Below are 23428 nucleotides of genomic sequence, written 5' to 3' on the forward strand. Positions count from 1 at the left end.
GGCGTTACAAAGACAACAACACTTATCTTTCACCATGATGAAGAAATAGTCCATTTCCCACTCATCAGGAAAGTGGTAGGTTTTGCTCTTCTTTGGAACTCTCATCTTCGTTATACTGGGGTGGCTGGATGTAAGAAGGCCAAATCTGCTAAGTTAGTATAAACACTGGCTGAATCTGGTCCAAAACTGTCACTGTCCCAAAGTATTAAAGATAACAGGAACGGAAGACCTCCAGGTGATGTGCAGTGACTCCAGTCACTCTGGGTGACTGGAGATGTCAAAACCACACATGTAGTTTTAAAAGTAAAAATAAGAATTCATCATACTGGCACCAATAATAAAAAAAACTGAAACACCTGTCCAGCAAACCAGATAAAATCAAATACCACCAAACAAGTTCAAATACCACCACAGGCGATTTAATAAATTCTGCACACAGTGTAGAATCAGTGCAAAGGCAAGGCGAAATAAAATTGCAGTGTAGAATCAATGCAAAGTTAGGCAAAATAAAATTGCAGAGGCAAGCAAAAGTCAGTGGTTTGAACCAATTTGAAGGCAAGGCATAGGCAAGTTAGAACAAAATTGGAAAAGCCCACCAAAATCACCAAATTCTTGACACTTTGTTGTGTCTTCCGGAAAACGTTTAATGAAAGCGAACTATAAAGCGATCAACGACCAGCACACGACACAACTAATACGGTAGGTGTATTCAGTTAAAGCCCGGGCGAATGGATATCGCCCAGTATATAACACACTTCTAAGGGGTGTTGGGGCGGGGGCAGGAATGGGTGATTCTGAGAGGCAGGAGACCAGGTATGATGCCGGGCCTGTGGCGTCTCGTCACGGGGCATGTGCGGCAGTGGCCCCCTGGGGTACCCACAAACTATTGGCACGAAAACAATAAGTGCCCCCAATACACCCGCAGACAAGATTCCCGCAGGCAGGGGAAAAAGACAGGCAAAGGATCAGCAGCGGCGGCAAGCCCTCGGCAGATGACCTGCTGGCACGAGCTCTCTCCTAGTGACGGGGCGAGGTGCTAGAGAGATGGAGCCAAGTGGGGCTGGCGATCTACCTCTGACCCCTTCGCGATCTACAGGTAGATTGCGATCTACCTGTTGGACACGCCTGGTCTATGTGATTTGAGATTCTATCTTTGATGGGGCATTCCACTATCTTACCCAGAACAGGCTGACTGGCCTATCATTTCCTGGGTCCCCTCGCCTTCCTTTTTTAAAGATCGGTGTGACATTTGCTATCCTCTAGTCTTCTGGCACTGGGGCCATTTCAAGGGACAAGTTGCATATTTTAGTCAAGAGGGAGGGAGGGAGGGACAGAAAAATGTAACAGGGAATGAATGTGGGCAAAAGTGGTCAGGAGCTGCTTGCAGGTGGGAATTGAGATGGAGGAGTTGTGCCAAAAGCCTTCATGGGAAAGCTTTCAGCAAAGGGACGTGGTGTCACACAGGCATCCTCCTCAGAGAGACTTCCAAGCATTGGGAGCAGCAAAGCAAGGGGGCTTGTACTGCTTGATGCCACAGAGGACCTTTGGATGCCTCCAGCCACTGGAGTTGGAGGAGCAGAGGCCCTGAGGTGCGCGCTCTCTCTCTCTCTTATGTTCCAATGAGCACAGACAAGTCACATCCTGGGCCGTGCCTACAAGCAGAAGGTGCGGCGCCCACTGCTCAAGCAGCTTCCTGAGATGAAGGCACATGTGGCCAACAAGGACGAGGTAAGTTGGCACCGCCTCCTGGCCGTTAGAGGGACAAGGCAGGGCTGGGTGAGCTTTCTCCGGAGGAAACAGGCTTTGCAGCACCTTTATTTCCACAAAAGCTTTTGTGAACTGCAGCCCACTTCATCTGAAGCTCATGCAGTTAATTAACTGCCGTCTGCAAATGCTTCTGCAGCAGAAAGGTGAACATTTCCTTTTGGTGGCATCAATCCATTTTATTGTTTCCACTGATCCCTAAAGAAGAGTTAAGTAAATTACCCCTTGAATATCTGCCATGTGAATTGCCTGGTGCACATTGCTCTTTCCATGGAGGGGGCAGGGCTTCAGGGCTGGATTTATGTTCTTTTTTTAGAGCAAAGGAGTGCCATTCTCTTCTCACCATTCTGTGCTCACCTCTGCCAGCTGGGCAGATCTTTTAAAGTTGCCCTATTATGTTCAGCAAGGGGAGAGCAACTGTTCTTCTTTACTCCACTGTGGTGTCTTTTCCAGTGCCTGTTGCTGGTGTCTCCTCTATGGTTTTTTTTAGATCATGAGCCCTTTGAATCAAATTTACTTGTGAATAGACATCAAGGACGTGCTGTGGTTGGGGAGGCAGGTGAGGCAGAGCCTCCCCGCCGTAGTCCTTCAAAAAGTTCCGCCGTCATGGGAGGTGTGCAAGCCGTCACAACCCCCATGGTGGTGGCACTTTTTGAAGGACTATGGCGGTTGTTACAGCCCAATCTTTAGCACTGGTGGAATGCGCATTCGGCCAGTGCTAACTGCTGCCAAAGCACCATATAAAGTGCTTTCTGGCAGCCTACTGAGGAGGGCACTGCTGGGATGCTTGTGGGAAGGTTGGAGCATGTTGCCAGCTTTCTCCCTGAAGCAGATAAATCAGCAGGAGAGGCAGATGGGGGGGGGGAGGGCAGAATGAGGAGCCTGCAGGAGGGGGTGGATCCGGTAGGAATGACACATGCTGGATCCTATCCCCCTCTCCTGCAGCCTCCTTGCCCCTTTCTCTCCCTGGACTTGTGCTAGTGAAATTGCAGAGTGGGAGGTTTATGGATTTAAATTCCCTTCCGCTTCTGAAGCCTCCCAATATACCCCTCCCCCAATACAGTATGCCCATTTTCGGCATGGCTGCACCAGCATGCAGAGGAGGGGAGGATTGTTAGTTAAGACAGTACTACATTGGCACTTCTGTGTTAATCCTTCCTGCAACAAATGATGGAGAAGTCCTGCCTTGGCAGCCCTGGCAGACTCTGGTGGGGAAGCCCCTCTGCCTCTTCATTCCTGCCCTTGCTGGCTTCCTTGGGGTTCTTTTCAGCGCAACTCAGCTCTAGGCCATGGGCGAGCAGCGGACGGAAGTTGCCATCGAGCTATCCTTTGTGTTGAGCAAGGCTTTCTCTGTGTGCTCCCTACAGACCCGCATCTATCACTGCGTCCAGTACACGGACCTCCAGCTGCTCGCCTCTCCTCACATTCCTGAAATCCTGATGGAGGCGCAGCAGAACCAGGCCACAGTGGAGCAGCGGACTGTGAAGAAGGGCAAGAGGTGGATGACCCTCTCTGGCTTCGTGAAGCCCACACTGAAGAGCTACATGCGACGCAAGCAGGTTGAGCACACCAAGGAATGAGCTGTGCCTGAGGAAGGCCCTTGCTGGGACTTTGGCAAATGAGGAGAGAGGCCGAGGGGGGCTCAAAGTCCATTCCACATTGACCAGGTGGTGGAAGGAGGAGCCCTCCACTCTCTGTGTTCTTTTCCAGACTCCAGCACTGGAATGCAGAGAAGTGAAATGTCCAAAGTGAACACTGAACATACATATACATACTGTCAAAAACATATTGCTAAGTGGAATCTTTTGGATAACTGAAGTGCTTGGCTTGTGAACATCGGGTCTGTTCATCAGACCGTTGCTCCAGCCAGCCAGTTACTGGGTACTGAAAATTGTACTGGAGCCCCTCCTCTCCCCCAAAATGACAATTCCCAGGGAAAAGGGAATGACTGCTGAAGCTGCATATAGATATTAATTAATTGATTTTACAGTTTAATATCCCCTCATTCCTGACCTATTTCTCTCCAAGACAGCTTACAATGTGTACCTAAAGGAATGTAAACTCTTGTTACCACACATGCTCAGGCTACGTATATGCACTTATGCACAAGCAGCCAAAAATGCATGTTTTGTGGGGCTTTGACTCACTGGCTTGTGGCATTTATGAAAGATGAGAGAGACAGAGAAATAGGTGTAAACACAGTAATATTTATTGGGAGAGGGCATAAGTGTGCATAAGAAAGCTCATCTGCTCCTGTGGTAATAGGAAGGGTGCACTCAACGGAAAGCAATCAGCAGATCTAAAAGGTTATATGACACACACATCCTCAACCTCATAGGTATCAATGCCTGGGAAGGGTAGGGGTGTGACAAGACCCAGAAGGTGAAGGGAAAATGTGGAGATGAAAAATGGAGGTATGGGCAATGGACAAGGAGAAAGTGATGCACACACTAGAAGCGATAAGGGAATTACCCAGATGTCTGCACGCTGATCCAGGGCAGTAGCACCACTCCTTAGTTAGCACGTGCACTCTTTTCCTCCTTCCCCTGTACGGACACACAGCTGAATGGGGGAAAACCTTTGCAGAATGGATCTGCTGCCACCAGCAACAGTTGGTTCCCAAACTGTGAGCTGTGGTCCCTGGGGAGCCACCAAAACCAGCCAGGGGAGCTGTGGAATCCTTGCAAAAAACCTGCCACACTATTATAAAGTACAGGCTTGTAGCCCTCATGGGCAGCCACAGTCAGTGGCCCAGTAGGGCAAGGGAGATCAGAAAGTCTGGGAACCACTGGTAGAGAGAGCGGTTCCCTGGGCAAAACCCCCCTCCTAGAGAAATACTGGACTTGGGAGCCCCCCTAAAATCCCTTTCACAGCAGCACCTGCAGTGTGGAATTGTGACAATCCACTGTTCTTCCCACATCATACTGTATAGTACTCTTAACTGATTTATCCAATAACTGTTCTACGGGAGCCTGGGGCTGACCCCTAACTCAGTGATTCCCAAACTTTTTAGCACCGGGATCTGCTTTTTAAAACGACGCCCTACAGGTAGACCACAGCTGCGATACAAGGACATCTGCAAGAGGGATCTGAAGGCCTTAGGAGTGGACCTCAACAGGTGGGAAACCCTGGCCTCTGAGCGGCCCGCTTGGAGGCAGGCTGTGCAACATGACCTTTCCCAGTTTGAAGAGACACTTGGCCAGCAGTCTGAGGCTAAGAGGCAAAGAAGGAAGGCCCATAGCCAGGGAGACAGACCAAGGACAGACTGCACTTGCTCCCAGTGTGGAAGGGATTGTCACTCCCGAATTGGCCTTTTCAGCCACACTAGACGCTGTTCCAGAACCAGCATTCAGAGCGCGATACCAGAGTCTTTCGAGACTGAAGTTTGCCAGTACAATACAATACAATACTCTACCAGAACCCGCCTAGCTTTACAAGACTTTAAAAAAGCTTCACTTTACCAGCTGCTCAAGCTGGTAATGGTGGGGGTGGGTGGGATGTGGACACACACCACATTTTGGAGCATTTGTTGAGTTCCACGTTCATCGGATTGGGACCATTTTGCTGGCCTTGCTTTCTTCTTTGTCTGGCCTTCAATAAGAACTAAGGCACATTTGCCTATTTGCATGCAGCTGTATACATGTGGCTCAGTTTCGCTTTCCATAGGGCTCAATACCTTTTCCTTGTCAGAGCCTGTCAGTTTTATAACCCACCAAAAATTGGGTTGTGATCCACTGGTGGGACCTGACCCACAGTTTGGGACCATTGTCCTAGTTTAAAAGCAGATATAACAAAGTTATACTCACACGCTGTTAGACTATAGACCTACAATGGAGACATTAGAGATGCCAAGGGAGGAGAAGGGCACCCCTACTGACAGGCCACATGCAGGAGAGGGTCAAGCACTGGGGCAGGGCTGGAAGCCATGATTCCCTTTCCTCAGTCTGCTGAAGTGGCCTCTTGAACATGGACCTGGGAAGAAGACTGTGAGGCCAGGAGCTGAAGGTCAGCAAGCTCTCCAAGAGAGAGAAAGGGCTGGAAAATACAGACACGAAGCAGCTGTGAGTTTAGTTAGGACAGGGTTGCAAAGTGGGAACTTTGCCAGTCCCTGGACTCAGTCATGCCTAATCGTTTGTACCCAGCACCCTTGATGGCCCATTCCCAGTCTCCCGTGGGTGGGTGGGTGGGGGTTGGAGTCACTTGTTCATGTTTGGGAAGAGAGAATTGGATGCAGAGCCAAGGAGATGGCTGGAATTTGGCCATGGAGGCCTGATTGGGACTTGATCACTGAACTGACATTTGGCTGTGGTGTACATCTGGATGGGGAAGGGGCAGGAACCTGAAGGGCTTGTTTTTCCCTGTGGGTAGGAAATTCCAAAGCTGGAGCCATGTGCTGAAAGGCAGAGAAGATGACCTTGAAGAAGAAGTGGCCACTCAGGACATTTCCACAGGGCTTCTCCAAGCAAATCCTGTTGTGGGGAAGGGGACTGAGAAGGAAGGTGGCTTTCCTTGTCGGTCCTGTTTGAGTCTTGCCAGCCTTGACTGAGGTCAAGAGCACGCAAATTGGCTCGGGCTTCATGACACTCTGGTATTTACCTGAGCTCCAAGCGTGCCCTGCACTGATGGGGTGGCCGCATGACACCCTGCTGTGGATGAAATGGGGCAGCCTTGCTCCTCCCATCTCATTTTCCTTGCCCCTTTACTGGGAGGAAAGGCAGTCTTGATACAGTCCCTCTTTTGTCAGCAGTGGGGGGACTTAGACTGGAAGAATGCTGGGATAGGGGGAAGAGTTAAACTCCTCCTCCCCAAGTGCTACAGATTCAATCAAAATAAAACACCCTCCCAACGTGGCTGTTTTAAAATACAGTTTTGCCCCTCCCCCCCAAGTCAGGAGACCTGTCCATGGATCTCATGCAGAGTTACAGCCAAGATGCACCTATTGGGTGCTCCACTGCATCCCTCCTCCTATGAATGTCTCAAAACAGAGATGTTTAAATGTGTGACTTTACAGCTTCCATGAAAGGAATGTCATTTCCAGAACAGGAACCACAGACACGATCTGTGCCCCCTTCCCTGACGAAGTGGCTGTGTTCTAAGCTCTACCTGCCTGACCCACCTGGCTCATCTGTCCATCCCCAGATTCCCCCCTTCCAAATCACCATCCCCCTCATGCTCCAGTGATCTTGAAAGACTGTGAGCAGGAGGACCAAACAATGCATTATGTTCAATGTGTCTTTTGCCCTTACGTACATGCATGCATTTTCTCTGAAAAAGAAAGGACAATTAGAGTCAGGACCACAGATTTTCTCTCTGCTCTTTCCCTCTTGCATAACACCAGAACCAGGGGGCATCCACTAAAATTGAGTGTTGGGAGAGTTAGGACAGACAAAAGAAAATATTTCTTTACTCAGTGTGTAGTTAGGCTGTGGAACTCCTTGCCACAGGAGGTGGTGATGGCATCTCGCCTGGAAGCCTTTATGAGCAGATTGGACAAATTTCTGGAGGAAAGGTTCATCATGGGTTGCAAGTCATGGTAGGTATGTGCAAGCTCCTGGCTTTAGAGGTCAGCTACCTCAGAATGCCAGATGCAGGGGAGGGCCCCAGGGCGCAGGTTGTGTCTTGCTGTCTTGTGTGCTGCCTAAAGCATTTGGTGGGCCACTGTGAGATGCAGGAAGCTGGACTAGATGAGCCTTTGGCCTGATCCTGCGGGCTCTGCTTATGTTCAGATGAGGGTGAGTTTTTAACCTTTCCCTCTGTCTCCATTGTCCGAATGAAAAATATTTCCTCTGTCCTTTTTGACCTGGGAGCAAAGCTCTTTATTGGCACAGCAGGAGTTTCCTTCCCAGGGGAAAAAGCAGGTGGGGAAAGGAACTGAATCAAGATCATGGAGAGTGTAAAGGGATACACCCCTCCATCCTGCATGCTACACCAATAAGAACATAAGAACAGCCCCACTGGATCAGGCCATAGGCCCATCTAGTCCAGCTTCCTGTATCTCACAGCAGCCCACCAAATGCCCCAGGGAGCACACCAGATAACAAGAGACCTCATCCTGGTGCCTCCCTTGGATCTGGCCTTCTGAAGGGTACAGCAGGGTGTCATGCGGCCACCCCATCAGTGCAGGGCACGCTTGGAGCTCAGGTAAATACCAGAGTGTCATGAAGCCCGAGCCAATTTGCGTGCTCTTGACCTCAGTCAAGGCTGGCAAGACTCAAACAGGACCGACAAGGAAAACCACCTTCCTTTTCAGTCTATGTAATATAGACTTGGACCTGTAGATGCTCAGCAAGGAGGTGCCAGAACTTCCAGTTTTGTATCAAGCAGCACAGTCCATTTTGTCTTCATTTCTTTGAAGCCTCACCTGGTAAGGAAGGGACCTCCCTTACACGGAAATTGACCCTGCTCCTGTGTCGTGGCTGTTTTGGCTCTGGTAGTTTCCATGAACAATGACTGGGCACACGATGGTGTAACGAAGCTGATGGCATGGGACTGAATGGTGCTGGGGGATGGAAGAAGTGACGCTGTTCCCTCCTGGGTACAGCACATGCTGTCTCCTTATGAGCCACAACTGCCCCTTTGATCCCTTGAGCTTGACGGTATGTTGAAACAGCTGCCTGATGAATGGTGTCCCGGTCACCAGACTACTCTGCGCCAGGCTCTGCGTCAGCTGAGAACAAACAAGGACCCTGGTGGTCTGTGAGCACTGGCTGCCTCTGCGGAGAAGCCAGTGGCAATTGTGGCCCTGGGAGTGGAGAGAAGCCCACTGGCTCATTTCCACTGCTGGGCCAGCAGTGTTGTGCTGCTGTCCGTTTCAGTGCTCCCAGCTCAGGGCTAAGCATGTTCCATCTCCATTCCAGTTCCCAGATGGTTTGGGTCTTCCCAGTATAGTTGAGGCTATAGTGCTGCTCTACAGCTATTCTCTTGGACACACCTTCCTGGTTTTGGGCTCCATTAGCCTGGGCTGCTCACCTATATAATGACACTTAGTTGCAGCTGCTGCATCCCCAACCCAGAGCAGGTAAGGAAGGTTAGAGACCTGGTGTCGGAGGGGAGAAGACTTGGTGATCTGGTAGTGGAAGGAGCTACATTGCTGTACAGAACCCAAGCATGGGTGGGGGTCGGGAGGAAAAGGCACACTTTATCAAGCCCTGGGGCCCCCTCATCCCATGTGGGGCTGCAAGACCATGACTGCCAAGGGGGAAAAAGTGGCTAAATTGTAGCCTGTGTTTGAGGCTTTTATGCAAAAGTATTTCCCCATTTTGGAGGGTGTCAAGATCTTGTGAAGTTAAACCAGAACAAGCCACGTTGCCAGCCCACAACCCTCCTCTAGAAGAGAGAGAGGGAGAGAGAACGCTGTCTGTGAGGAGTTTGCCAGTCACTAGTGGCCTATTGGCTCTGGGTTTCCCTGGATCAGTGGTGTAGCTGAGGCCTCTGGTGAGGGGTACAGGAATTTTTTACACCCCCATATGGTAAAATCCAGACATCATTACTTCCATGTTACAGTGTGTTTGGAACAGATGCGTGCTGCTCTGAGTGGATGATGGCTTTTTTTGCCTTTTTTCCTCAAAAAGTGCAGGGGGGGGACAAAGCCCCTTCCCAAAAGCACAGGCCACCCAAAGATCAATAAGTCACCCAAAGATTCTTCAAATATGTTAGAAGCAGGAAACCTGCCAGAGAAGCAGTTGGCCCTCTGGATGTTGAGGGAGGGAAAGGGGAGATAAAAGGAGACTTCGAGATGGCAGAGAAATTGAATGAGTTCTTTGCATCTGTCTTCACGGCAGAAGACCTCGGGCAGGTACTGCTGCCTGAACGGCCCCTCCTAACCGAGGAGTTAAGTCAGATAGAGGTTAAAAGAGAAGATGTTTCAGACCTCATTGATAAATTAAAGATCAATAAGTCACCGGGCCCTGATGGCATCCACCCAAGGGTTATTAAGGAATTGAAGAATGAAGTTGCAGATCTCTTGACTAAGATAAGCAAATTGTCCCTCAAAATGGCCACGGTGCCAGAGGATTGGAGGATAGCAAATGTCATGCCTATCTTTAAAAAGGGAAAGAGGGGGGACCCGGGAAAATAGAGGCTGGTCAGCCTAACTTCTATACCGGGTAAGATGGCGGAATGCCTCATCAAAGATAGGATCTCAAAACACATAGACGAACAGGCCTTGCTGAGGGAGAATCAGCCTGGCTTCTGTAAGGGTAAGTCTTGCCTCACAAACCTTATAGAATTCTTTGAAAAGGTCAACAGGCATGTGGATGTGGGAGAACCCGTGGAAATTATATATCTGGACTTTCAGAAGGCGTTTGACACGGTCCCTCACCAAAGGCTACTGAAAAAACTCCACAGTCAGGGAATTAGAGGACAGGTCCTCTCGTGGATTGAGAACTGGTTGGAGGCCAGGAAGCAGAGAGTGGGTGTCAATGGGCAATTTTCACAATGGAGAGAGGTGAAAAGCGGTGTGCCCCAAGGATCTGTCCTGGGACCGGTGCTTTTCAACCTCTTCATAAATGACCTGGAGACAGGGTTGAGCAGTGAAGTGGCTAAGTTTGCAGACGACACCAAATTTTTCCAAGTGGTGAAGACCAGAAGTGATTGTGAGGAGCTCCAGAAGGATCTCTCCAAACTGGCAGAATGGGTAGCAAAATGGCAGATGCGCTTCAATGTCAGTAAGTGTAAAGTCATGCACATTGGGGCAAAAAATCAAAACTTTAAATATAGGCTGATGGGTTCTGAGCTGTCTGTGACAGATCAGGAGAGAGATCTTGGGGTGGTGGTGGACAGGTCGATGAAAGTGTCGAACCAATGTGCGGCGGCAGTAAAGAAGGCCAATTCTATGCTTGGGATCATTAGGAAAGGTATTGAGAACAAAGCGGCTAATATTATAATGTACAAATCGATGGTGAGGCCACACCTGGAGTATTGCGTCCAGTTCTGGTCGCCGCATCTCAAAAAAGACATAGTGGAAATGGAAAAGGTGCAAAAGAGAGCGACTAAGATGATTCCTGGGCTGGGGCACCTTCCTTATGAGGAAAGGCTATGGCATTTGGGCCTCTTCAGTCTAGAAAAGAGGCGCCTGAGGGGGGACATGATTGAGACATACAAAATTATGCAGGGGATGGACAGAGTGGATAGGGAGATGCTCTTTACGCTCTCACACAACACCAGAATCAGGGGACATCTACTAAAATTGAGTGTTGGGAGAGTTAGAACAGACAAGAGAAAATATTTCTTTACTCAGCATGTGGTTGGTCTGTGGAACTCCTTGCCACAGGATGTGGTGATGGCGCCTGGCCTGGACGCCTTTAAATGGGGATTGGACAAGTTTCTGGAGGAAAAATCCATTACAGGGTGCAAGCCATGATGTGTATGTGCAACTTCCTGATTTTAGAAATGGGCTATGTCAGAATGCCAGATGCAAGGGAGGGCACCAGGATGAGGTCTCTTGTTATCTGGTGTGCTCCCTGGGGCATTTGGTGGGCCGCTGTGAGATACAGGAAGCTGGACTAGATGGGCCCTTGGCCTGATCCAGCGGGGTTCTTATGTTCTTATGTTTGCCTGAACATGCCCAGTAGCTGCTCCTAAAGCCCTCTGCCTGTTTTTGCCCACACTGAGAATCAGACCACAAAAAACGGGGAACAGATAGGTTTTGATTAAAGGAAAGAAGATCAGAGACTGGACAGTATGTTGCTTAAAGATCCAAATAAGACCAAAACCTGTAGCAGATCAATGTACAGTATTGTGAAAAATGTGCAAATATGTAAAAGAGCTCCAGAGCCAGCAAGGAGAGGGTCTGCTCAGTCTTCCCACCTGACCTTCCTTGGACAGGCCTGAAGTTTTAATGTCCTGGATGTCAGAGACAGCTTCCTGTCACATGTTGATACCTTCAAGGATAGCTCAACATGAGAGAAGGCATCAGGAAAGTGTCCAAATTGTCTCTTGTGCTGCTGAACATGTTTATCGGTTTCTGATAACCTGGCCCTCAAAGGGACAGTTGAGACTGTTGAATGTCTGGGCAGCAGAACCTGCGACAGGGATGAATATTTGTCGCCACACCCCCCTGCGCTAAAGCCATTCCCAGCTGTGGTTCTACTGCTCTGCCCCCTCTGCCCCTAGTGCATCTCTGCAAGGCTGCAGGAACAGAAGCAATTAGTTTTAGGTGCTTTTGCTGGAGGGGGGGGGGCGCTTTGGAAAGGGGTGTCTTTCATCTCTAGTAGTAAAATCACATTTCAAGAACAAGCGTACCTGATGCTGCCCCTCACCCCACACCTGAAAGATGCATGTGGGGTGTGTTCTTCTTGTGGACTGCACTGTGCAAGTAACCACACAATCTGTAGAGGGTAGTAGAAGTGGCCTGGGATGGGAACAGTGGAGTAAATCTCACTCCAGAAATGTCCCTGGGACTGAATGGGCCAGAGTTTAAGGGCCCAACCCTGTCCAACTTTCCAGTGCAGATGTAGCTGTGCCAACAGAGCATGGGCGGCATCCTGTGGTGCTGGTGGTCAGTCATGGAGGCCTCCTCGAGGTAGTGGGATGCTTGTTCCCTTACTGTGGGGCTGCATTGCAACTGCACGAGTGCTGGAAAGTTGGTTAGAATTGAGCCCTAAGACATCAGAAAAAAGCTGTTTGCAGGGCCAGGTGAACTGGCTGCTTTGAGTGGTGGGCAGGGCGGGGCAGTGGGTGCCCCACACCCTGCCTGTGCCTCCTCCAAGTCCAACCACTTCACCCTGCCAGTGCCTTGATCCTCTCCTGCTCTCCTTTGAGGAAAGTGATGGGGAGGAGGCTCACAGCAGCACTGTGTGCCCTCATTGCCCCTCCTGCCCCTGCCCCTTCTTCTGAACAGGTGGAGTGGAAGTAGCACACGCAAGTAGCCCTTGCCCCCAAACTGTAGCCCATATGGCAAAGCCTGCACTGCTAAAGCAGAGCAACACACAATGGCAAAAGCTGCTGGGTGTTAAGAAAGAATCATTTTGCGAGTCTGATTAAAAGCCGGCTAAAGCTGGACTGGAGGCCTCAAAGGCCATGTTTATACTCTGGAACGGAGCTGAGATAACAAGTGCCAGGAGAGATGAGCCTCGTGTCTTGGCAAAGACACTCACTCACTGATTTATGCATGCATCCACTAGGAAACCTCTGTAACTTTATACTTCTATACTTTTAGAGCAAAAGCACATCTATGCAATATAGGGACAAGGTAGCCTGTAACCCACATATAAGGGGACATAAGGGACATAATACTCATATAATAATCATAGAAGTTGGCCATTGGGGACCAAAGTTGCTTGATTTTAGAAAAGTCTTAAGAGACACTTAATAAAAGACAAAAGCCTTGGTATAGCAGAGAGGCTCCACAGCTGCAGCTTAGTGTCTATATTAACACAAGGGAAAGGTATGCAGATAAGATAAGGAGTGCCAGGCAAATCACATAGTACCTTTTCTTTTAATGATGTTATTCTAAATTTTGCCAAAACAATCTGCATAATTTACTTGATTTACATGAATGTGATTCCATGTTGGCATCCTTCAGTCTTGGAAGACTATGGTATCGCGCTCTGAATGGTGGTTCTGGAACAGAGTGTCCTCTCCTGTGCGCGAAGCCTGGGTAAAGTGGGTATGGAGGATAGACTGTTTCCCATGCAGCAAATCCCCCCTCTCCACGTCGCTGAAATGATCCAATGGAAAGGAAGAAGCCAATACGGTTGGTTCCAGCGGCGTCGCAGGAGTTGCCAGAACATGACTGTGTTCAGCCATGAACTGCTGCAGGGACTCTGGCTCCGGATTTTGCCTCGAGGTTGACTCCTGAAGCCTTTTCCATAACTGGATGTAGCCACAAGGCAGTGGAAGTTTGGGATCAGAGTTTTCCTTCTCTCCGATGAGCTGCCTTCCCAGGCTGTTGAGTCCCGGTGGCTGTTTAGTCGCCTCTTACGACAAGTACAGCCAAACTGAGGGTCTATTCTTATCCCCAGCCCCCAGGGGAGAATGTGATTCAACACTGGCTAAATGGTATTACAGCACACCCTGCTGGTTCTGAAAACTTTGTAATTTAATATGTTTATGCAAAATGTAACCTGAAATGTACCTATCAGGTATCCTTAATGCTTCATCGTTGGCAACCTTCAGTCTCGAAAGACTATGGTATCGTGCTCTGAAAGGTGGTTCTGGAACAGCGTCTAGTGTGGCTGAAATGGCCAATTCGGGAGTGACAATCCCTTCCACACTGGGAGCAAGTGCAACCTTAATGCTTATCTGTAACCCATTAGATGCTTATCTGTTTGCCCCATCTCTGATGGAAAGTTTCAGCCAATGGGATGTCTAGATTTTAGGACAAAGAGCTGAAAATTGTATAAATGGGCTTGACAATATTGAAACCCTGCTCCCATGCTGTGGACAGTAGTCCCGTGGTTGCCCATTATTAATAATAATAATAATAATAATAATAATAATAATAATAATAATAATAATAATAATAATATTACAGGTATTTATATATCGCCTTTCTTGGTCTTTATTCAAGACTTTATTCAAGGCGGTTTACATAGGCAGGCTATTTAAATCCCCGTAGGGATTTTTACAATTGAAAGAAGGTTCTATCTTTTAAGAGCCACAACATTCAGATCTTTCTGTCTTGATCTGGTCGCACATTCTGGCCTCCATCCTCCCATGCTCAGAGCACATGGAATAGCTCGGCTCAGCTTGTCAGTTGCTTCAAGGTCGCACAGTGCCGGTGGCCTCGAACTGGCGACCTTGTGGATGTTATCTTCAGGCAAATGGAGGCTCTACCCTCTAGACCAGACCTCCTGCCTGCAATGAAATAAAATCCTGCAAACTTTCACTCCTGAGTACCAAGTCTTTTGCTTTCTTTCAACCTTGCAACTCTTCTGCCCCAAGGCTCCTCTCACTCTGTCTCTGTCTTGAGGAAGTACCACTGATGGGAAGTATTACATTGTGTCCATTGCTGTCAGTGATAGGACAACAGTGTATCCTTGCAGTGTATCCTGGCCAACTGTGTCCCAATCAAATGCAGTCCAACGCTTGACATTTGCATCTTTTCTTTTCTTTTTTTAGTCCCAGACATTTATATCCTAACATTTATGTCTTTATATGTCTTCATATTAGACATACTTTTAGGTTTTTAAAATGTAAAGGTAGGGCTAGGGCTAGGATCAGAGGCTTAGAATACATAACATGGAGTTTGTGGCCCAGTTGTAGTGGGTTGCAGTGACCAGCATGCAAAACAAACAAAATTAAAAAACAACAAACCAAATGTGAATGTACAGGGATGACAATGTCCAGGGTGCAAATACTGTTGCTGTCCTACTAGCTGTTTAATCTGAAATGGCCTCTCCTCATTTATTCATTTCTGCAGCAAATTCAGACAACACCTCTGACCATCCCTTGCATTCCAGCGTTTTCTCAGCTGTTCTCATGCTCTTTGTTCAATCTGTGGCACTTTTAAGCTTCGAAAATGCATGTTTTCTATGCCAGCCTGTCCAGCGTAGACTAGCAAAGCATTTTAGAGGCTCTTCAGGACTTCTCTTCCCTTTCTGGAGTAGTGGCCTCCATGTGGCTCCTGCCCTTGCTATTGTTTTCTGCTCAGAATTTTTGCTGGACCTGAATGGAAATGATGTGGGGACTTAAGGAGGCTGAGGGATGAAAGAGGGCAGTAGGATGTTGGTGGCAGAGCTCTGGCTAGAGATGAGAAGGCAGAGATGGGAGGGGATTGTAGGCTTTGTGCCATGAAGTCGCCACATGCCTTCCATGCTCCCTGCCCACACCCTGCAGCAACAGGCATCATACAGGAATGGAGCTGGCCTTCCATAATGAGATCAAGTTGGTGTGCAATCCTGCAGGCTCAGTATAACTGGATGGGGACAGGCTTGCCAAGGACACTGCTATACATGGGGAACAGGAGTGTACTGAGAGCAGGCCCTTAGTTTGCAGGCAGACTGAATCCCTCAATAGTCCCTGCTCTATCGGAGGAATTCCAGCTTAGGGTTCCTGTCCCCGTAGGAACCTTCCTGACTTGTAAGAACCCCTTTGGAGGCCCTACTCAGGATGCCCAGTCCCTTGAGGCACAGGGGTAGCAGTGTGGAACAGGACCTTCTCCATTACTGCACCACGGTCCCCACCATTGCTTGCATTCCATGAAATGCTGTGCTCAAGTGGGACCCAGTTGGTACATTGAAGGATGGTTTCGATGAACCTCCTCCTGCCAAGCAGGTCTGCAGTGTCAGGGGACTGGTGGACATCATCCAAACAGGCCCCCCTTCAGTGAGGAATGGAACCTGCTTTTATTGCTGATGCTGGCTGTGCTTCTTTACTGGTGTAATGTTTTAAATTTTTTTTTTACTACTGTGCTCCCCCAAAATGTGCTAATGGCATTTATTTTGAAATTCCGTTAGCCACCTTGAGAGTATTTGCCTGAGAGGTGGAAAAGAAACCTAAAAATAAATATTGGACAACAAAGAGATGACTGCCAGCAAGGTGGAGGGGCTTTTCTCTCCTCTTGCAGGGGGCCAGCCAGTCATGCCATGCCAGTCATGCCAGCTGTTCAAGCAAGTGCCACTCTCCGCACTCCGACTCAATTAAGTTGCAGTTCCCTGCAGGCTGCGCTTTCCTTTGATACCAACTTACCAGGCAGCATGCTTGAAAAGCTGCTTTGCTTGGATTCAAAAGTCTCGCTGAAAACCGATGGATCCTTTGATGTCGGAGCGATGAAGTTCAAAGCTCCCCAGTGCACTGTGAGCACGAGAGCTGGAGGCAGGAGACATGAGAGAGCTGGCTGAGCTAGCGAACTGGAATTTCTCAGGCGTGGCAGCGGAGCAGAGAGAGCCCCCAGTGCTGCACAGGAGTCCAAGTCTTGTCCTCCCGTCTGGAGCCCTCAGCAGCCGGATGTCTCACCCCAGCACCGAGCCCTGGTTCCTCATCAAGGATTGAGTCTAAATGGGCACTTTCTTGTGCCTCCATCCCCAGTCAGCACCTGGTTGTGGGGATTTTTTTCTTCATTTTTCTTCATTTTGGGTGGGGAGGGGGAAAGAGGCTGTGCATCCTCCAAGGTAACAGGGCAGTTTGGGGCATGATTAGTTGCCAGATGGTTCTTTCATTTTAGGACCCCAGTAGAGACAACCTGGAGGCTGATTCATTTCTCCTAAGAAGCTGATGTCTGGATTAAGAGGGGGAAAGTGGGGGCAGCATCTGAGCTTGGACAGGTTGACCAGACACTTGAGGGTCCCCAAAACTTATCTGTACTTGTCAGCCACTGTATTTTCCCCCCCAGGATGGGAGGAGCCCCTGTCTGCTGCTGTCACCTTTGAGATGGGGAGGGGCAGTACAAAGTTTTGTCCCAGGGCCTTTCGCAACAAGGTGCCGGGGGGGGGGGGGGCAATGTGTCAGCCCTCCTCCTCCTTTCTCACAGTAGTTCCTTTGCAGCCCACACTTCAAGGGAGTCAGACCCTTGCAACTGAGTCACATGCACAGGAGTAGGCCAAAACCCCTCCTTCAGTGGGACATGCAGTGGGGAGAGAGGCTTGGCTTCTACATATGTCTGTCTGTGACCATCAACAAGCTGGTTTTCAGCAACAGAAAACTTTAATTACACCTTCATTTTGCAGATCTCCATTAAGAGTATTTTCCATAGCCTACAAAGGGACATCCTGCATAAGAACATAAGAACAGCCCTGCTGGATTAGGCCATAGGCCCATCTAGTCCAGCTTCCTGGATCTCACAGCGGCCCACCAAATGCCCCAGGGAGCACACCAGGTAACAAGAGACCTGCAAGGCTTCCTGGGAATTGTAGTTAAGAACATAAGAACAGCCCCACTGGATCAGGCCGTAGGCCCATCTAGTCCAGCTTCCTGGATCTCACAGCGGCCCACCAAATGCCCCAGGGAGCACACCAGGTAACAAGAGACCTGCAAGGCTTCCTGGGAATTGTAGTTAAGAACATAAGAACAGCCCCACTGGATCAGGCCATAGGCCCATCTAGTCCAGCTTCCTGTATCTCACAGCGGCCCACCAAGTGCCCCAGGGAGCACACCAGAAAACAAGAGACCTGCATCCTGGTGCCCTCCCTTGCATCTGGCATTCTGATACATAGCCCATTTCTAAAATCAGGAGGTGGCACACACACATCATGGCTTGTAACCTGTAATGGATTTTTCCTCCAGAAACTTGTCCAATCCCCTTTTGAAGGCGTCCAGGCCAGATGCCATCACTGCATCCTGTGGCAAGGAGTTCCACAGACCAATCACTTAGGTATCTGCAATTGCATCAGCTGCTGTTGCTGCATCTTCTCTAGGGCCATCACATGCCTTCATCACATTTGAGAATATGAACCCATGGATTCTCCTGCCTGCAGTCACAGCCAGAGTGGCTTTGAAAATCAGAGTTTAAGGCCAACGTGATTGTGGTGGGTGGGACTGTTCAGCCCTTTGTGGTGGGCTGCAAGGAAAGGGTGACTGAATCCAACTCACGCTTGCAGCAGGTAAAGCGGGGACTCAGGAAAGCCTCAACCTAAGACCTCAGCCTGGGTGTGAAAGGAACTCGACTCAGTTCCTAGGAAAGACCCCCTCCAGTGAGACCCTGCCAGAGAGACAGTCCTGGGCCAGACAGAATGGTGGCCTGACCCAGTATTTATTATTATTATTATTAACAGTATTTATATACCGCTTTTCAACTAAAAGTTCACAAAGCGGTTTACAGAGAAAAATCAAATAAATCCGCTTTGTATGAGTCCTGCCATTAAAACTTTAGTTGGATTGCAGAGCCTTGCTGGAAAATATTGCCATTGATGAATGCACATCTTGGCCATCCAGAACCACCATTCAGAGCGCGATACCCTAGTCTTTCAAGACTGAAGGTTGCCAACATAAATCTTGGCAATGCAGATTTCTAGCAGCTCAAGACAAGGAGCTTCATGAACCTGAGCAGATGATAAAAGATGAGCAGAAAAACCCTTCTCTGGTCAAGACACTGATGGGAATTCAGACTGGCTCTGAAATGCTCCCATATTAGCGGTGCTTCTGCTTGCTGCCACTTGGGTGTGCTAAAACCCAAGACAACTACCCTAGCCTGCAATCCAGTTAAGCCACCCTAGTCCATGAAAGCCAGTTCTGTACCCAACTGGTTCCCACCCCAGTACTTCTTCACCTCTATTTGGTTGTTCGTTGGGTGTTCCTGTATTTGCAATACAGACAAAGCAAAATGTGAGGATTTCTGCCAAATGAAGACAGATTTGGGGGTCAGAAGAGGACTCCTTTTCTTCAGGCTTCAGTGTACTGGGTTAGCTTAGCCATTGTGACACACCTGTTCACATGCAGAGCTTTGAATCAACCTGGGAGTCCTGGGAGTGCAGGCCTCTTTTTCCACGTTGCTTCTGCCCCCTTCTCTCCTCTGCGGAGTAAACTTTGGGTATGCTGTCCTGGTCTCAGGCAGGGGCTCATCCCAGGGTTGTTCCCTGAGATCCTTGAAAGGGCAGGTGCTGCCAGAGACCAAGCTGGGACCTTTGTGGGCAAAGCAGTTGGTCTGCCACTGCTGTGGTCCCTCCCATGTCCAAGGAAAGGGCAGCATGTGGTCCTTCCATTTGGCAGCAGCCCATTTTTGAAACTGTAGAGCGTTCATTGGACCCAGCTGTCTGTTGACACGTGAATAGGCAGTTACAGGTGGCAGGAACGGACTGGTGCTCAGTTGGCATTTGGAGGATCTAAGGGAGTATTTCGGGTTCATTTGGAACCTGCCATGACAGGATGGTGCAAAAGTACATCAGAGTCTTTTGTCTTCCCAGTTCTGCTGCTCCTGTCCAGAGTGTGTTTCAGTGGTTGAGTGTGGTTCAAAGTCTGTTCCATTTTTGCACTTGAGTGCTTCACCCTCACCTGTTGGCTCTGCAGTTCCTGCTGTGATTCCAGTGCCACCCGTAGCTGCATCAGAAGCAATCAGCATTGGGTGAGGGGGGGGAAGAGCTGGTGGACAAGGCAATGGGATAGTTCAGCTGGTGGGCTCTGCTGGTGTCCTCAGGTGCTTCATCTCTGCAAACAGATTTGTTACGCTATGCCTCAACATTATGGGATTTGGTTCACAGATATCTTAAGGAGTAGCAGCTCTGCAGTTCTCTCCTCCTTCTCACTACTCTGCTTTTTCCATTTTTTTCTGCAAAAAGGCAGATGTGTTTCAGTGTAAGTAAGTGTAAAGTCATGCACACTGGGCAAAAATTCAAAACTTCACTTATAGGCTGATGGGTTTTGAGCTGTCTGTGACAGATCAGGAGAGAGATCTTGGTGGGGGTGTGGAATCCCTTCCACACAGGGAGCAAGTGCAGTCTGTCCCTGGTCTGTCTCCCTGGCTATGGGCCTTCCTTCTTTGCCTCTTAGCCTCAGACTGTTGGCAAAGTGTCTCTTCAAACTGGGAAAGGCCATGTTGCACAGCCTGCCTCCAAGCGGGCCGCTCAGAGGCCAGGGTTTCCCACTTGTTGAGGTCCACTCCTAAGGCCTTCAGATCCCTCTTGCAGATGTCCTTGTATCGCAGCTGTGGTCTACCTGTAGGGCGCTTTCCTTGCACGAGTTCTCCATAGAGGAGATCCTTTGGGATCCGGCCATCATCCATTCTCACGACATGACCGAGCCAACGCAGGTGTCTCTGTTTCAGCAGTGCATACATGCTAGGGATTCCAGCACATTCCAGGACTGTGTTGTTTGGAACTTTGTCCTGCCAGGTGATGCCGAGGATGCGTCGGAGGCAGCGCATGTGGAAAGCGCTCAGTTTCCTCTCCTGTTGTGAGCAAAGAGTCCATGACTCGCTGCAGTACAGAACTACTACTACTACTACTACTACTACTACTACTACTACTAATAATAATAATAATAATACAGGTATTTATATACCGCCTTTCTTGGTCGTCGGATTTCTCCTCAGACTTTAATTCAAGGCAGTTTACATAGGCAGGCTGTTTAAATCCCCGTAGGGATTTTTACAATTAAAGAAAGGTTCTATCTTTCAAGAACCACACAACATTTCAGATGGAACTTTTGCGGTCTGTTATCACTTTCTGGCCTCCTCCCACACAGGCTGACAAGCAGCTCCTCGGAAGAACAGGTGGAATAACTTGGCTCAGCTTGTCAGCTGCTTCAAGGTCTCGCTGTTCATGGTGCCGGTGGCCACGAACTGGCGACCTTCAGGTGTTATCTTCAAGCAATTGGAGGCTCAACCCTCTAGGGTTATATTATAATATATATAATAATATATAATTATTATATATTATATAGGGTAATATTATAATGCCGTTGTACAAATCAATGGTAAGGCCACACCTGGCATATTGTGTTCAGTTCTGGTCGCCGCATCACAAAAAGGACATAGTGGAAGTGGAAAAGGTGCAAAAGTGGGCAACCAAGATGATTGCTGGGCTGGTGCACCTTCCTTACGAGTAAAGGCTACGGCGTTTGGGCCTCTTCATTCTAGAAAAGAGACGCCTGAGGGGAGACATGATTGAGACATACAAAATTATGCAGGGGATGGACAGAGTGGATAGGGAGATGCTCTTTACACTCTCACATAACACCAGAACCAGGGGACTTCCACTAAAATTGAGTGTTGGGAGTAAGGACAGACAAAAGAAAATATTTCTTTACTCAGCATGCGGTTGGTCTGTGGAACTCCTTGCCGCAGGATGTGGTGATGGCATCTGGCCTGGATGCCTTTAAAAGGGGATTGGACAAGTTTCTGAAGGAAAAATCCATCACGGGTTACAAGCCATGATGTGTATGTGCAACCTCCTGATTTTAGAAATGGGCGATGTCAGAATGCCAATGCAAGGGAGGGCACCAGGATGAGGTCTCTTGTTATCTGGTGTGCTCCCTGGGGCATTTGGTGGGCCGCTGTGAGATACAGGAAGCTGGACTAGATGGTCTTGTGGCGTGATCCAGTGGGGCTGTTCTTATGTTCTTATCCTGCAGTTGTGGGCACTCATGGAGGCCTCCTCAAGGTAAGGAAATGCTTGTTTTCTTACCTAGGAGTTGCATTGCCCTTATGTCAGTGCTGGAAAGTGGGTTAGGATTGCGCCCTTAAGCTTGAGGAAGCTGCGTGAACTATTCACTAACAAGGCTATGCCATATCTCTGAAACTATGCCATTTTTGGAATCAGTGTCCCAAAGATACCAGGAAGAGGTCTGACTTTAAGACAGCAAAACATGTTTTGGCCTGTTTAATAAATAGACAAGAGATGTCAACTTCCAATTAGTATCTCTTACTTTTCTTATATGGTGCCCCCGTATCTGCAGATATCCACTCCATGGTTTCAGATGACCATGGTCTGCGGCCCCCCTCACATGCCCCCTCCAGTAGTTGGAGGGCTTCCATGGGCCTCCCTTATAGGCATTAAAAATGTCACTTCCAGTTTTTGTAGAGAAACACTGGCGGATCGGGGGGGGGGGAGCATAGATGCTTGACCCCCAAAGTCATTGCTCTAGTGGGGAAGGGCACTGGTGGAGGGGATCCGGGTTTTGCTTCTTGTGGGCAGCCCAGCGCTGCTTGGTGGCTTTTTCTGTGAGCCGCCCGCGTTCCCCTGCTGCCCTCCTGCGCAGTCTCTCCACAGGACACCCACTTTTGTGCCTGGGTCCCTCTTGCTGCTGCTGCTCCAGCCCCAGACAAGAGATGTGAACTTCCAATTAATATCTTTCACTTTTCTTATACGGCCCCCCCCCCCGTATCTGCAGATCCTGTCCCTGTGGTTTCAGATAACCATGAATTGGGTCCACAGGGCCCCCTGCCCTGCCACACGCCCCCTCCAGCAGTGGGAGGGCTTCCGTGGGCCTCCCTTATAAGGCATTAAAAACGCCGCTTCTGGTTTTCACAGAGAAAAGTGGCGTTTTTTCCTGGATTTTCTGTCATTCTGAGCCAGCAGAGGCCACAGGCAGATGTGCGCAGCCTTTCCCGGGCTCAGAAGACCCTTGCCTTGCTCTAACTCGGCCTTCAGCTTGCATCTGGCTCTTGTGATAGGTGACTGGGGGCTTCCTGGGGCCAAATTGGGGGACCCCAAGGGCTGCAAATGGTCCCCTGGCAGGGGTTTGCCCACTCCTGTTCTTGACTGAAGAGCCCCAAAGGTTGCAGCCTTTCCTTGTAAGAGAGGAGCCCCAGCCCTTTGATCTCTTCCATTAATCCAGAGCTAAGAACTGCTCACAGCAGCAGCCACCCACATGTCCTTGAACATTGCTGTTGCTCAGGGTTAATGCCGGGACAGAGAAGGAGAGCTTGGCTGCCTGTGTCCTGCGTGTCTTGGGCATCCCTGTCTGCTGTCTTCTCAAAGTAAATGTGGGGTTTGTTCTTCCAAGAGGAGGAGAAAAGAGAGAGAAAAAGGTATTTTCAATACTGGCATTCCCAAACCGGTCACTATGCTTGCACCACCCCACTGTGGAGAATTCAAGCAGCTGCTCAGAGCCTGATCCTCCAGGCAGTGGAAAAACTTCCATCGCCCTTTTTCCCGGGCCTTGTTTCAAAGGGAAACGGGTGCGTCAGGCATGCCTTGTTCCGAATTCTGAGCAGGGTGCTGTGTGATGCCTGCCTCCAGCAGCTTTTGGCCCCTTCAGCTTCTGCCCCCCAAGTGGGCCAACTGGCTCCTTTGCAGTGGTGCTCCACTTTTATACTCGCCTGGGGGAACAACTGTCCCCATTCACCCCT

General features: G+C 49.2%; 1 protein-coding gene across 1 annotated transcript in view; it reads left to right on the forward strand.

The window, feature by feature from the left end:
* Window positions 1-3344, forward strand: part of EFCAB8 (EF-hand calcium binding domain 8) — a 55361-nt gene extending 52017 nt beyond the window's left edge. Inside the window, exons 25-26 of the mRNA XM_066624745.1 lie at window positions 1630-1728; window positions 3132-3344. Coding sequence (XP_066480842.1) covers window positions 1630-1728; window positions 3132-3344 — 312 coding nt within the window. The remainder of the gene's footprint in view (window positions 1-1629; window positions 1729-3131) is intronic.
* The last annotated feature ends 20084 nt before the right edge of the window (window positions 3345-23428 follow it).

Source organism: Tiliqua scincoides, chromosome 4 (assembly GCF_035046505.1).
Source record: "Tiliqua scincoides isolate rTilSci1 chromosome 4, rTilSci1.hap2, whole genome shotgun sequence".
NCBI classification, from domain to species: domain Eukaryota; kingdom Metazoa; phylum Chordata; class Lepidosauria; order Squamata; family Scincidae; genus Tiliqua; species Tiliqua scincoides.